Source organism: Monodon monoceros, unplaced genomic scaffold (genome assembly GCF_005190385.1).
Source record: "Monodon monoceros isolate NGI ecotype Baffin Bay Population unplaced genomic scaffold, NGI_Narwhal_1 Super_Scaffold_18, whole genome shotgun sequence".
In the NCBI taxonomy this organism is placed as follows: Eukaryota; Metazoa; Chordata; class Mammalia; order Artiodactyla; family Monodontidae; genus Monodon; species Monodon monoceros.
Genome location: NW_021703774.1, coordinates 80,593,158 through 80,609,530, shown reverse-complemented (window position 1 = coordinate 80,609,530; position 16,373 = coordinate 80,593,158). Strand labels below are relative to the sequence as shown.

Here is a 16,373-nt window from a genome sequence, read left to right as displayed (position 1 = left end):
TCTCCCTCTCCTACCCTACCCCTCACCCTCCCTACCCAAAACATAGGCCTAATAATCAGAAGTCACAATTCATTACCTGAGTGTGTTTTGTTCACTTTTTCTGCACTGACTTTGTTGCCTTTTCCTTTGGACAAGCTGTACTCGACCATGTCCCCCAGTTCCAGGCTATCAACATCACCAGAGAACTCACTGCAGGGGAGAGAAAGGAAATGACATTTGAAAAAGTATTTACCACAAACATCAACAGTAGCAAGTACCCTTTATTTCTTCTATTATAATATTCATGGTGTGCTTACTTAAGCTGGATACTGTTTTAAGCACTGACTCATGTAATCTTCAGAAACATCCTATGAAGAGGTACCATTATCCTCAGCTTCAAGATAATGAAACTAAGATGACAGGAGGTTATTTTCATTCGATAAAACTTACACAGGTACTAAGTAGCAGAGCCTGGATTCAAACTGGAACTGTACGGTTCTAAGAGCCCATGCTCTTAACCACTATACTATAACACCAAATGAAATATACAACTCTCTGGTAGCAACACATAGAACTGTATCTTTTAAAGCTTTTTTTTTTTTTTTTTTTTTTTTGCGGTACGCGGGCCTCTCACTGTTGTGGCCTCTTGCGTTGCAGAGCACAGGCTCCGGACGCGCAGGCTCAGCGGCCATGGCTCACGGGCCCAGCCATTCTGCGGCATGTGGGATCTTCCTGGACCGGGGCATGAACCCGTGTCCCCTGCATCGGCAGGTGGACTCTCAACCACTGCGCCACCAGGGAAGCCCAAAACTATATTCTTTTACTGAAGCAGAAAGGCTCCTATCCAATGTTCAAAGCAGGTACACGTCTTTCTGTATCTTTTGACCACTTGTTTTCTATATAGAGGTAGACAGTTAACTTTATATATTGCCAAAATTTCACCAATAATGAAATCTGAGATTAAAAAATACATAACTACCCAATACTAATGTTTTTGACTCCAAAACCAAAGAATGGATTATGGATTGTAAGCTCTAAGTTCCTAAAAGGCATTCCTCACCTGTAATGGAAAAAGATTTCCTTATCATGATTGGCTGTTTCAATAAATCCAAAATTATCCTTCAAAGTTGCCACATAACCCAAGAGCCTCTTGGAGTTGGAATTACGACCTAAGAGTCGCACACAAGTTGCAATCTGCTGTCCAGGCCTCTGTTTGTCACTAATACTAAATTCAACCTGTGAAAAATAACGATGCTCATTAATATCATGTCATTTCACGCCAAGTGGAAATGACAACTCCCCCAGACCTTGCTTTCCACTCTAAATATCCTTTTTATAAATACTCTGATGGAACAGATATTCACCAGAACTATCACTTCTACTTCTCATTCCACTTTTCACAAGGATCAAGTTTTGCTCTCCAGTGTGTATTCCTTATAGATTCTTAATTTCTCTAAAGGACGTCAACTGGAAAACCAGACATATTAAGTATGACAAAAATGAACAGCAACATAAAAACCTTTGGCGTGGTTTTATTTTGATAATGCTTCAGTGACTCTTTTAACTTGCTTACCAATATTATTAATTTTATATAAGGTAATTGCTTTTGACATATCTAATGCTTAAATACTAACTCCTCAAAAAGCTTTAACAAAAAGCTTGCTAGACCCTGTTCTTATTGAATAAGCTGCTTTTAAATAGGAAGATGTTCATATATTAAGCTTGTAAGCACAAAAGAATGTTAGCAAAACTTGATAAAACTTAAAGAAACCATTTTTCAGGGTTTATGATGAAGATGATAACCTTTAACCCTCCCCCCTCTCTCAAATAAACAGAATTATCTTGCCTTGTCTCCTATCTGAGGAGAATTAGATCCTTCCACATCCTTGGCTTGAAAAGCAATAGTCAATTTCACCCCACAATCATCATAAGCAATAATACCATCCTCAGCCTCCTAAAGAAATAGTCAGAAAACAATGAAAAGAATCAAGAACCACCACCAAAAAAACAATATAAGCACAACTGCAATTATTACAGACTCCTGAGCCAAAGCACTGGTACAGTTGTAGAAATTTCCTATCTAGGGTTCTCTAAAATATGTATTTTTCGTATGAATAATAGATGGTCTTGCCTTTTAACCCAGGGCTGACTCAGTCTGCCTAATTTGGTCTTAAAGTCTTAACCTAATTTTAATGTTGGGGAGGGAACGCTTACTGACAACATGCCTATTCTATAGTGTTCACGGCCAATCAACAATCACCACCCCCCGCCAAAAAAAGAAGCCCTATCTTCCTGTCAAACTAATTAGTGTTTTATAAAGAAACCCTGAATTTTTCTCATCTGTACCTCTATTCAGTGAGGAATATCCTTTCCTCATCTATCTCCACCTATTAAATGTCAATGCCTTAGTGAAACCATCCCAGATCCTGCCAGTTTAGAATTTTTGCCAAAGCTCTCTCATTGACCTTTTATAGCAGTATTTAATATTGTTTGAATCACCTGTTTCTATACAATTCTTGTTATTTACTTAAGAGCAGACATCATCTTAGGGATAGCTTCATATTTACAGATTTAGTGGATTTTTCAATAAATGGAGTTCAAATGTGTGAACTGAGTCTACCAAAATTTCAAAGTTTTAAATTGCTTGGATGACAAGTACTATCATTTTAGATGAGTGATGCTAAACTGGGGGTGATCAGGGGACATTTGTCAGATTCTGGAGACATGTCTGGCTGTTGTACATGGGAAGAAGGAGAGATACTGACCTCTAGTGGGCCAGGGATGCTGCTAAACAACCCCAAATGCAAAGAACAGCTCCCCACCCCCTCCCACTCAAAGAATTATCCAGCTCAAAATGTTAATTTTTTTTTTTTTTTTTTGCGGTACGCGGGCCTCCCACTGCTGTGGCCTCTCCCGTTGCAGAGCACAGGCTCTGGACGCACAGGCTTAGCGGCCATGGCTCACGGGCCCAGCCGCTCGGCGGCATGTGGGATCCTCCCGGACCGGGGCACGAACCTGTGTCCCCTGCATCGGCAGGCAGACTCTCAACCACTGTGCCACCAGGGTAGCCCCCTAAAATGTTAATACTGATGAGATTAAAAACCCTGCTTTAGGTTAGTTCACTGTTAATATTACAGGGGATTCTGAAAGAGACAATACTCCATTATCGTGTGGACAGTGGTTGCCTTTAAGCAGAAGAGGAATAAAGAACTGCAAAAATCATTTTGATTAAAACTTACCTTTTCTTTGCCTTTATTTGGGCTAGTGGTTTTAGGATTGGAAAAAGTGGCTTCTTTTTCTACGGTGCCCAGAAAACGATGATCTGAATGGGAGTGGAACGAAACCGTGCCCTTGGGAAGTTTTTTAATCCTAATAGCATGATTTCTTTGGGCAGAGAGCATATCCTACAAATGATAAACAGAAGTAACTTTAAAACCAAAAAAGGAAGGATCAAGAAAACCTCCCATACTTTTCTCAAAAACTACTCACAGGAACCACAGTAAACTCTACTTCATCTGCAATATGGAGCTGGTTCCCATCCAGAATTTCACTGAAGTGGAAGAACATACGAGCATCACGATCCACACATTTGATGAAACCAAAACCATCTCTCATGGCAGCAATTACACCCTGAAACCAAAACAATACTTTCACTGGCTGTGCAGATTGTCAAGACAACAACATTCAAGTTTGGAAGTATCATCAAGTTAAATTCATTAGGAATTCTCTGTATTAAACAGCCAAATTTTGTACCCACATTTTAATTTTTCCACTTAAATACAAACTCATTGATTTCAATAAAGTAAATTAATCTCTAAGCAATTGCCTGAGACTTCCCAGATGCTACTTCTTGGCCAATACGCACTAGAAAAATTATCATTTTTGAAGTAAATGCATACAACATATTCCATTTAATTTTCAATTCTGTGAAAAATATTGTTTTACAAGAAGAGGAAACTGAGGTTGAAAGAGGTTAAGCCATTTTCCCAAAGCACACAGCTAGTAAGTGGCAAAAACCAGGATTCCAAATAATGCCCAAGCTTTATGACACTGTAACTTCCAGAAATTAAAATCTACAGAACAATACGCCAAATACCTCAGAAGTCAACTAAAGGCAACTCTCTAATCTCTACCTCAAAAATTTCTGAGTTTAGGCACAGGAGGACTTAAGATTTAGGTTTGAAAAATAAAATAAATGAAGTTCTATCCTCACGTTTTTTTCCTTCATACTAAATTATCAGCTCTGTAAGGCATTATATCCAGAGTAACTGGCACATGGCAAGTACTCAAATACTTATTAAAATACAATTATCAACCCACCAATGATTTACATATTTACATGTTACAGAGATGATGATGATTATTATTTTTTTTTGCGGTACGCGGGCCTCTCACTGTCGCGGCCTCTCCCGTTGCGGAGCACAGGCTCTGGACGTGCAGGCTCAGCGGCCAGGGCTCACGGGCCCAGCCGCTCAGCGGCATGTGGGATCTTCCCGGACCGGGGCACGAATCCGCGTCCCCTGCATCGGCAGGCGGACTCTCAACCATTGTGCCACCAGGGAAGCCCGAGATGATTATTCTATAATCAGTTGTGAATATAGCCTAAACAATACTCTGACATTTAATCCTTGCTATATCCTGATGGTAAGCAAGCTATTCAACAATGTACTCCATAGTGTAAAGCAAAATAGATCTAAGAAACTAAACATGCATTAAAGTTTAAAGCATATTGCAAGGGTCAAACAAGATCAGTTCTCCTAACAGTTAAAAAGTTTCAAGAAACTTAAATTTTCAATGAATGTATCCAGTTCTACTGACAACACTGAGATATATTGTAGATGTTATGACTCCAAACAGAAGCAAATGTAAATTACATCTGATAAAGTTAATTCACGAAAACGGAACTTGTAAAATATGTTTCAGCAACAATTCTGGCGTATATCATTTCCAGACATATATTCACTAAGAAGAATTTGCAAAGTCCTGCTGTAAAAATGAAAGAAACAAAACCTACTTTGTTTAACCTACTGTTTACTAAACATTTTATGAACAGTCTGGAAAGATCTACTTTCTACAATGATGAACTTAAATCTTCTCAGTCTTCCTATTTAAGGGCCAGAGAATCACTGACTCTCAAAAGACCTTAGAAATCATCCTCTCCAGATTTTTTTTTTTTTTTGCGGTACGTGGGCCTCTCACTGTTGTGGCCTCTCCCATTGTGGAGCACAGGCTCCGGACGTGCAGGCTCAGCGGCCATGGCTCACAGGCCTAGCTGCTCTGCGGCATGTGGGATTCTCCTGGACCGGGTCACGAACCCATGTCCCCTGCATCGGCAGGCGGACTCTCAACCACCGCACCACCAGGGAAGTCCATCCTCTCCAGATTTTAATTCTAAAATTTTCTCTCATCTATTTCAAGGTAACTGGCAGAGCTAAGTGTCAAACCCAGATTGACTCAAGTGTCTGTGTTCTCAATCACCTTAATAAGGTAATTGCCCAATACTGTCAAAACTCAAAGAATTTTCAATACCGTATTACAAACTTGACTGTAACATTGCCCTGCTGCCTCCAAGACTGGGTACGTATCTAATAATACCCAACACTTACCATTTCTCTGGCTTCATTAGTGAACTGAAATGTATTTGACAGAACTTCTATGTTGGTTGCTCGTTCTAATTTGTCACGACGGTCTGTTGAAATATTAAACCTAACGTGGTCGCCTTCCAGCAGGGTCACCTTGGATTTCGTATCTTTGTCTCCAAAGGGAAGTTCTTTAGGAATCACAAAATCAACTTTGATGCGTCCTGGCAATGGGTCATTCTGATGAAAAGGAAAAACTATTTTAGCTGGAGATTTCTCACCCTTCCTAGTTCTAAGTCAAACAAGAAGAACACACAGCAAACCCATTTTATAACAGATAGCTCCCTAAAGGAAAAAAGGTGTTGATAACGTAAGTCCAATTTGAAAGGTTTGTGTTCTATGGTCACATGACACAACCATAAAATCATGATACTGCAGTTAAGATCCTGCACTCCGATACTGAGAGATTTTATTTAAGGAAAAGAATTTCAGTCTTTTATGTTCTACATTTCCTTAGCAATGACACCACTGGTCTCATCTCTTCACCCCACCCCACTCCCACCCACCAACAGGAAAAAAAAACCAAACTGGGATGCACGCATGCACACATGAATTTTTTTACCAATCTAAACAGTATTTTTTTTGCCCCTTCTCCATATCACCCAGTTTAAAAAAAAAGAAAGAAAAACATATTCATGGATGTACCAATGGTTTCTCATATAGTTTAATTACACACATAAAATACTTAACCGCTCCACTGTCACAAAATTACATTAATTGAAAGTAATAAAACTTCTGTATACCATACCATATTATTCTATTACTGATGAGGTATAAGATGACTCTTCTGAAAAAACACTATTTACCTGGGTTTTACTGGGTACTTTTGGGATAACTTTGGTTACAGTTCCTTCAAAATGTTCAATGCTGATATCTTCAAAAATGACTGTTCCTTGAGGCAATAGTCTGACATCTGTTGCAACTTCTTTACCCTAAATCAGAAGGGAGTGGAGAGGGCGAGGGGAACCATGTCACTTTAAGTGTTTCCTAAAATTTTAACTCACTACTTATCTTAAAAGAAGGCCAAAGATCAAGTTATTCAACTATCTTATCTTACATTTCTGTCCTTGATTGTGAATTCCACGTCATCTCCAGGCTGCAAGGTTTCTAAGTCACCCTTAAATTCACTATAGTGAAAGAATATCTCCTTTACAATATCACCTCTTTCAATAAAACCAAACGCATCCTAAAGCCAAACAAATATGAAGAAACAGCAGGAATATTATGTACTATTCAGTGCACATATTTATGATTACAATTTACAATCAATAAGCCTTTCACAAAATTATACTCCAGTGGAAACAATATTACTTGGTAAAGTCTAATATTAATATCAATTAAATGGCCCATTTTAAAGAACATAATTAGTAACCAAGGAATTTTAAGAGATTACGTCTGACATTAACAATTAAATATTTTTAAAGGAAATATAAACAGGAAAAACAAAAGGCTTGGGTTTGAAAGACTTAAAGCGGTCAAAGAAAAAACTAAAGTTTCTCAAATCTGATCGACACTTACCTTCATGGCACAAACTACTCCCTGATAGCGAGCTTGTTTCTTTTTCAACAGCATAATATTACGAGCACTTACAGCACCAGTACTAGAACAAAAGAATCGGGTGGGGACGGTGGGGACCAAAGAGGGGTGAAAAATGCATTGGCTTGGTTAGACATAATGAGTTTAGAGAAACAAACCAGTTTTCTGAGGCCTCAGGAATTCTGTATCATCATTAATATAAGGTTTTATAATACATAATCCTTTTCATATGGCTTCACATGCAAAGGACTTTTGCGCAAACTCCCTAGCCTTTTAAATTGGGCACACATATATGGCATTGTTTCTCTCAGACTGCTGAAATAAGGCCACAAATTGGTTGCAACCAGAGGGGGAATGCTGAAGTTTTAGAAAGGCCATTACGTGAACAAACACTAAGTAGGTATTACGTACTGCAAACAAAGGTACATGGGATAAAGAAATAAGAGATAGTCCTGTTTGCAATGAATACTGAATTTACTAGCTATCCCATCAATTATTTCTGATTAAACAGTCATAAAAGAAACATGAGTAAATGCAATGATTATAGGAGATATCTGCTATGCTTTAGAAAAGTTCAGGACTTCCCTGGTGGCCCAGTGGTTAAGAATCCGCCTGCCAATGCAGGGGACAGGGGTTCGAGCCCTGGTCCGGGAAGATCCCACATGCCACGGAGCAACTAAGCCCGTGTGCTGCAACTACTGAAGCCCGCGAGCCTAGAGCCTGTGCTCTGCAGCGAGAAGCCACCGCAATGAGAAGCCCGCCATTGCAACGAAGACCCAACACAGCCATAAATAAATAAATTTAATTAAAAAAAAAAAAAAGTGATGTTCACCTCCACTGAAAACAGACATCACATGTTGCTGCAGCAACAATGTAAATCAGATTTCGTTTTAAAGATGGCACACACAGTGTAAGATGCAACAGTATTTGTTGGTGTTTATAAGATCTGCAGACCAACTAATTACTTCCCTTAATTCTTCATGGACAAATTGTCACCCAATTGGGCTTTTTTTATTTCAAAAATTTAACAGACTAACAAAGACACTGGAAAAATCCTATTTGCTCTTGCAACTTACTACAATGAAAAGGCTTTATTTAGAGCCAGATTGGGATTCAAACGTCAATTTAAAAGCTGTATGACTTTACGCAAGTTACTTTATGAGAACATACCTCATTTTACAGATGAAGAAACTTACCAGATGAGGCTGTTCTGAGGATTATCAACTGTACATAAAATATTTAGTACAAGTTCTTAGCACATTCAAGAACTTATTAAGATTAAATAAAGCCCTTTCACTGGCTCCCCATCCACCTCAAACTCAAGCCCTATTCCCAAGCTTCCTAACTTGACATTAAATTGAGGCCTCAGACTAGCACTACTAATATCAATCTACAACTCAATCCAATTCCTTCTAGTCTTACAAGAGGTAAGGTTCAAGGCTAATAATTCTGCACACTCTTGGGACTTTTCTTTCTGTACTGCCATTCAAAGTCCATTCCCAGCACTTTCTCCTGTTTTTAACTTCCTTCTGTACTTGTATCTGTTTCTCCCACTCCAAAATAAAAATAATCATCCCTGGGCTTTCTTAACTACACTTTCCTTAACTGCTTATGCCAATGAATTCAACAGCTCTATCTCCTGTCCATAACTAGCTTGTTCAGATCTATATATGCAACTACATATTTAATATCTTCCCCCAAAGACACCTCAAATTCAAAATGCCAAAATAAGCACAATTCTTCTCCCACTCTTAATACCTTCTGCTGTACCTCCTTAGTCCAGTTAATGGTATCATCATCTGCCCAGTAGCCCAAGCCAAAAAAAATGGCATTTGGGACTCCCTTTCCCTTAGTTCTAATACACACCCCTATCTAAAAAGTTATAAAATTTGGTGATTTTATCTTCTCAATGTGACTTGACTTTTATACCCAAACACCCCTGGCCTGTCTATACTACACCCTCATCTTTCATATTAATTTTCATAACTCTGCCTCTAGTCTATAGCATCCCTACTCTCCAAAAGCCTACCGTCTCCACCACTTCCAACAATAGAAACCAATCACACTTCCCCATTTAAAATCCTTCAAAGACACCTGTGACAAATGAATAAAGTTCAAACTTCATCTTTCCATGATCCAGTCAATTAAATCAACTCCAACTTTTGGCCTCTTCCCCCATGGTACTTCCTCTATCCAGAATGTTTTTCTCATCTCCCTAGTGACTTCGTCTTAAAGCGCACCTCACACGGCTGCTATGGCAAAACCTTCACTGATCTCTAGAATAGTTCCTTGAAAGTTCTGACCATGTTTTAATTATCCTATCTCTGACACCCTGCATAGTGCCTGTCATAGAATTGACGCTCAAATGCTTAGCTGATGAATAAAAATTTAAAAGATCATGAAAATTATCCAGATTTACAAGTTAGGTTTTTGACTTGCTTCAAATTTCTTATTGTAAAAGGGAAAAAAAAAACAAAAACAAAAAAACAAACCACTTAGGTGGGAAAAAAGAACTTACTGTTTATTGTTATCAATTACAAAGTTTATTTTATCTCCAGTTTCCAGCTGAACATTCCCTTCAACATCTTCAGGGGTGTAAGTCAGATAAAACACTTCCTGTGAATTAATAAGGTATTATTACTATACTGGCAGGATGCATGTTCAGTGTATACTGTGATTTACTTTGTTAAATACTTCTTAAACTGGCATTTAAAGCCAAATTTCTTAAAATTAAATGCCTTTTGACAAGCACATAGTTTATTCACATAAACACACTTCCCCTCCAAGGTGCTGATGACTTCTGCGAGTCCACAGCTGAGCAGCAATCCAACTTCAAAAAGCTTACACACGTGGAAGCATTTGCCCAGAGGCTGTAGTTACATTTCAAAAAAAACAATTTTTATATAAGGCATTCCAAACAAAAAAGCTGAGTTAGTGCTTAAAAGGAACCAGAAAAAAGATCCCCTCCCACAACCCCCAAAAAAAGCAAGTAAAAGAAGCATTTTACCTTAATGTTCTAACTAAGGTCACACTTGGGCAAGCTAAGACACTTGGAAGTCCTATGGATTTTTTTCTTTTTAGATTTTTTGATAATGCTGCACTCGAAGCCTCTTCAAAACCAAATTTTAAACTGATTTTTATCAACTGCAGCTTACGTTTTCTATTTTGAATTTTAAAGTACGCTTATAGATCACATGGTGGATCAGGCAAAGGTTTAAGAAAAATACACAAGTTTACCCCATTACGTTCGTAGCATACACTCCCTGTTGGACTCTGACCCGGGGCAGCTGGAGATTTACTCTCTAAGTTGTGAGGAACAGCGCACACAACCTACCAGTCAAAAAAAAAAAAATTTCCATTGCTAATCATTTCAGGAGCAGCACTGTGCAATATAAACTGAATTTTAATATCCTCTATACTATACAAAGGGATACATTTTAATATGATCCACAAGAGGATGTCATGCTGCCAAGTTTCAAACTTACAGTACATAAGCTGACTGTAAGTATAGACTTAGGGTTATGTGTAAAAACCCAAATTGAGTCTTGACCAAATTTTTATTTCAGGTCAAGAAATGCCAGTGCTTCTGATATAATTTTAAAATAGTAACTTTTATATACTATAGCTCTCTTGCGTGCAAACTGAGGAGATGGGGAGAATCTTCCTTTTCTAATGTGAAAGATATGCAAATGCAGGGCCCTAAGAAAACATAAAGCATCTAAGTCACTAACTTGTCCATTAATTCGTTCTTCAGGGAGGATTTCTTGTTTTATCTTCACCAGTTTAACAGCAATGGGCTTCCCAGTCCGCCGGTCAGATGATACTTCAAATTCAACATCATCTAAAACAAAGAGAGTGTTGTGTTTGGTGGACTAATTTTGGCCAAATGGTATCTCACTTTCAAGCTAAACTTAATGAGGCATTTGAGTTTCCTTAGACTGGTGATTCTTAAAGTGTGGTCCCTGCATCAGCAGCAGCATCACCTGGAGTGTAGCAGAAATGCAAATTCCCAGGCCCTACTCCAGACCCACTCCAAAACAAATTCTGGGCATCACGTACAGTAATCTGCATTTTAATAAGCCTTGTAGGTAATTCTGATACACACTGATGTTTCAGAACTACTGCTTTAGACTAAGCTAGCCATATCTTAGTTTTCATGGCACCTACACATACTACAGCTGATGCAATGTAATGATGAGATTTGGCAAGCTTCCCCCCTCACCCCCAAAATCCCTCTATACCCTGAGTTTTTTCATCTGTAAAATGAGGATTAACCAAAATAACACTCTTGTACAGTTTAGAGTATTTGGTATGCCAAATATTCATGTAACTATTGTTCTTTTTTCTCAAAGATATTTTAAAAAAACACACACTGAGACCTTGTAACTTCAGTCCTTTAATAAGCCACACATTTTCACATGTGAAAGTAATTTCTATGTTGTCAGCCAAAATGAATTTCCACATAGTCCAAGTGGTGACATTGTAAGAGTTATTTCTTTCAGGTACTACTCAAACTAGTACCTGGCAAAATAATTAAAACTAACATTATAAAGTTTAATATTTTCACTGGCTTAAAATCTAATATATAGCCAAACAGTCATTATTGGGGGAATAACAATTAAATATACCAAGTGTCTATTTAAAAAATATTCAAAGATATCTTTAATCAATTACTCTTTCATCCCTCAAAAAGACTACCACCACAACAAAAATCAGGATTCTGCTAATTTATAAAAACAAACTTCAGTAATTGGTACAATTAAAAGGCCAAAAGCATAACACTGTCATGAGTAAGTTGATATGCAAGATAAATTTGTGATTAGTTTTATAAAAAGGAGAACCAACAGATTACCTCCTACTTTTAAGTCCTGCAGGTTGCCATTATACTGTGAACAGTGGAAGAAAAGTCTAGCTTGACGTTCTGAACACTGAATAAATCCATAAGAGGTTAGCAGTTTTTCAATAACCCCAGTTTCACGCAGTGCTGCTGAAGTACCATTGGGGTACCCATTATGCCCATTGTTGTGGAGAAGATTTGGATCAAAGCTCATCTGTTTTAAAAAGAGAAAGAACTCAATACATATAGATCTGTATATTACCTCCATAGCTTACTATAAGTCTGATTAACAAATCACTGAATTTTCGTATAACTCATTCACTTTGTTATAAAGCAGAAACTAACACACCATTGTAAAGTAATTATACCCCAATAAAGATGTTAAAAAAAAACCGAATCACTGAATTTTTAACATAAAAAGGCAAATAAAGGTAAAACAAATAAAGGGAAGATTATGTGTTTTTATTACTGAAATGTTAATTTAGCTAATAAAACATTTCAGAGGAAGTAATTCAAATTATTTTGGGGGAACTGCCCCAATTCATGGTAGATTTTCACTTACCAAACAAATAGAATTTCTGGAGTTTAAATATTAAGATAAAGTAACTATATAAGTAAAAGCTGCCTTTACATTAACTTTAAATTACTAAAACAACAGTATCAGAACAAAGGTAACTACTATTCAAGAGATGGAAACCCAAACTACCAGGACATTTCATTAAATTTATTAATACTTATTTTGAAACGTAAATAGAAACCCTGATGCTATTTGGTAAGCCGTGCATCTTGAAGGCAATTATTTAAGTTAGTAGAGATTAAAACAATAAAACTTTCCATGCAATACTTATTTCAAACTAGAAAATACATGCATGCTCAGGTCCTTTAATGGAAGATGACTCAAAATAATGAGTTAGAAAGCAAGAGTTTTCTAAGAACTCCAAGACAACAAAAGCTCTTCAATCCTAAAAATCTTCAATCACTTCACAGGTACAATTAAAGAAATCTTTTCACCTGTTTCAGACACTGAACTCTCTAAATACTGTCATTTGTTTCTATGGTCAGATAAAGCAAAATAAAACATTCTTTAGTGAACAGAAGGGCTATTTATTTAAATGCAATGCACTGGGACCTATTTAATCATCAGATACTGTCTATCACATTGGATATTTCATTTTATTTAAGTGAAGCATGAAATAGGGCAAAATCCCTAGGAAAGGTTAGTCTATAATTGATTTACTATAGCAACATATCCACATCTTTATACCTAGTTTTAGACCCTTTCATTGAAAATCTGACTTATAAACATTTTCATTTAAGTTTGACGTTGGGCAAGTAAAAAAATTTTTCATCAGGAAAAAAAGATGACTGAAATTCTAAAAAGATAAACTCAAGTTTTAAGTAAACACTGGGTGAGATAGCCAAATCATGCAAATCAAAGCCATCACATCTGCAGGTGGTTAAGTTCTAATTCATTCATGCTAGACACTCTTTTGTGTCGGATGTGTACTAACTCATTTAATTTTTACAAAAGCCCATGAGGAATATTGTCCCAATTTTACCAATGACGAAACAGACATTGAGATTAAATGACTTGCCAAAGTCAAATGACAGAGGAGTTGAACAAAGAAGGTCTACCTCTACAATACTGACTCGAAACTAGGGCTTCTCAAACTGAAGTTACCCAGTGATCTGGTTAAAATACAAAATCTGATTCAGCGGCAGGGGTTTGAGATTCTCCACTTCTAACAAGCTCCCAAGGTGATACCAATACTTCTGATTCTTGGACGCACTTTGAGTAGCAAGGCCTAAACTACTAAACTTACCTTTCAAGATTCAAGGTGAAGGAAATACTTAGGGAAGTTAGAAAGTGAGTTTGCAGGGTATTTCAATCAAACTGAGTGGCCCTTCTGAGTCATGCTCTTAACACAAAGAAAAAAGCTGGGATGACTGCTTCCCTGACTTACAGATCTCTGATACGTGGGGGTCCTCTTTTGTTTTTTAGTCCCAGATGAGGTAGAAGATGAAGATAAAGGTAAAGAAAGTGAAGGAGGGGCTGTAGGAGGGGGATGAGGATCTGATGACACAGTAAAAACGTTCTCCATCTCAAACAGCTGTGATAACATAGCACAATGTTTACAACTATGATCAATAACAATTTAACACACATTTGACAGTCAACCTGTATATCTTTACATTTATCACTAAGTTACTTTAGCAAAATATAATTCATTTAATCAGATTTCTATCAACAAAATAAATTATAGCATTAACACTAAACGGTCAAACTGAAATGTATTTTTTAAAGCACTTACTTAACCCCTAATCCATAACATTTACAATTTTAAAAATGCCATAAGGACTCTGGTGGTTGCTACAGCAAGACAACTGAGACCAACTTCTTCTCAATGTCCCACAACTTTACACAGAATCCAATATTCTCAATCACTTGTCTCCCTCAAGTAGGGTACACACAGGATAATCTAATGGGGTGTAGGAAGAAAATATCTGAACTAGAATATATATATTTGGCCAGAGATAAAAACTAGCTTTTACAAATGGTTATTATGTATTTATAGAAGAGGCCTTGCTGAGTTGATATGTCAGGTCGTATCACATGTCATACATTACTTAAGTACTCTGAGGAAAGAGTGGAGGACCTCACAAGAGATTGACAATGAAGCCCTCGTTCATTTACTTTCAGCATGTTAAAGTTTACATCTCTCCAATTAAGTGTACATATTTAGCTATCTAGTTTAACTAAACTGCCCTCACAAATAGACAAACTGTTGAAAAAGATTCCCACAGAAGAATCTTAGAAGATAATGCTAATAAAGCAAGCAAAGGCAGAGAATTGGAAGCCAGCACTTCTAATCCTAGTATTAGTTCTTGTACCTCCACATTATGAAATAAATGACCATCTAATGAGATCTGACAAGTCTGACAAAACATTAAGATCAAGACTATGATACAGACTTATACCAGTACCAATAAAACATAAAATGCATACTGTCCCTCAGATATTAATTCATGATAGTATAAAGTTTTTAAATTAAACACTTATAAACTAAGCATCCAGATATATATATTTCTAGTGGGGTTGAAAAGTTTCTACACTGTTAACAGGTACACTATTTTCACAATATTGCTTATTTCACCTTTGTCCTATTTGTACCACTGCTTCACAATGCAAATGGAGCAGTATAATCACACGATTTATAAATATATACACGTACATACATGCTCTTGACATACATGCTCTTCTTGTTAAACAGTATGATCAAATTAATTTGAAGACCACTATTCCACCATCACTGACTTAGACCATGACTTTCAAGCTGTGCTTTTTTCATGTTTAGACTAGTTCTTACCGCCATACAAGTAAGAACGCAATGAATGATACGATCTGTAATACATAGGCCAGGAAGCTGCAAAAACCACATTCTCAAGTCTCCAGTCCTAGTAGTCCTAGCTGAAGGTAAGAGGTAAGACTCACGTTTTTCTCACCCTAAGGGAAAATGAACCAGAATGAGAAGGGATTAGAGCTATCATTTCTAAGACTAAACTATTCCCCAACAAGCGTACTGGAATTTAGGCTATATTGCTCATCTCATCTCACCTTTAGATGTGCACATCAAAACAGAATTGAACCAGAACCTCTCCTTTCTCCTAGCACCTTTCCTGACTTAAGTATTTTTCTCTAGCCTTTATCTAATTTGAGGGCTACTTTTTAAAAAGGGAAACCCATATATCACTCAAGCAACTTTAGATAAGACAGTATGTTAACCCTTAAAAGAATTCCTAGTAGTTCACCTAAATTTTTTTTAAAACCAGCACCATCAAAACTTTAAAGAAGCACCATTAAACAAAAGTGATGTTCCTTAAAAAACAAAACAAACAAAACCACCGAACAATTACATAAAAAGAGAAATCCAATGGAAAAAGTAGACAGCTCAACAACAGATGCTTGTTTATAAAAAATTAACATAAAGACAACATCAAAAAAGGGGGGTGGTGGTGGATCAGTATGTAAATGTTACTTGGCTTTTTTTTAAATAGGGGGAAAATCAATTTAGTTGCTCATCTCACAATATACAAAAAATATATTCTAGATGAACTGTGTTAAATGCCTTAACAAATATTAAATAAAAAGGTATGCATTTATAAAGTTTTTGTAAAGGGGGACTTTCTAGGTTTAAAGTCAATAGAAAAACACGCCAAGGGAAAGGATCAATATTTGATTACATAAAAAGTATAAGCTTTTATACTCAAACCTAAAGAGAACAAACGCAAATGTAAATATATGAGTGTATCATTAAAGAATTTAAGCAAATCAGTAAGAATTAAACTACCAGAATATAAGCTCTATGAGAGCAGGGGCTTTT

The 16,373-nt window shown here is 36.9% G+C and overlaps 1 protein-coding gene across 4 annotated transcripts in view; it reads right to left on the bottom strand.

Annotated features, from left to right (window-relative positions):
* The window catches only part of CSDE1 (cold shock domain containing E1), a 36,802-nt gene that overhangs the window by 7,477 nt on the left and 12,952 nt on the right, over window positions 1–16,373 (bottom strand). The window contains exons 1-14 of one of the 4 annotated variants that reach the window (XM_029227388.1): window positions 13,956–14,170; window positions 12,007–12,205; window positions 10,886–10,995; window positions 10,392–10,484; window positions 9,673–9,770; window positions 7,137–7,218; window positions 6,676–6,804; window positions 6,425–6,550; window positions 5,586–5,798; window positions 3,469–3,609; window positions 3,219–3,383; window positions 1,826–1,933; window positions 1,040–1,215; window positions 77–189 (exon numbers count right to left, since the gene is read on the bottom strand). In XM_029227388.1, the coding sequence (XP_029083221.1) occupies window positions 77–189; window positions 1,040–1,215; window positions 1,826–1,933; window positions 3,219–3,383; window positions 3,469–3,609; window positions 5,586–5,798; window positions 6,425–6,550; window positions 6,676–6,804; window positions 7,137–7,218; window positions 9,673–9,770; window positions 10,392–10,484; window positions 10,886–10,995; window positions 12,007–12,205; window positions 13,956–14,114 (1,912 nt within the window). In that variant the 5' untranslated portion in view covers window positions 14,115–14,170. Of the gene's footprint in view, window positions 1–76; window positions 190–1,039; window positions 1,216–1,825; window positions 1,934–3,218; window positions 3,384–3,468; window positions 3,610–5,585; window positions 5,799–6,424; window positions 6,551–6,675; window positions 6,805–7,136; window positions 7,219–9,672; window positions 9,771–10,391; window positions 10,485–10,885; window positions 10,996–12,006; window positions 12,206–13,955; window positions 14,171–16,373 lie in introns of those variants that run through there. The other 3 variants (XM_029227386.1, XM_029227389.1, XM_029227387.1) reach the window with 3 other exon arrangements.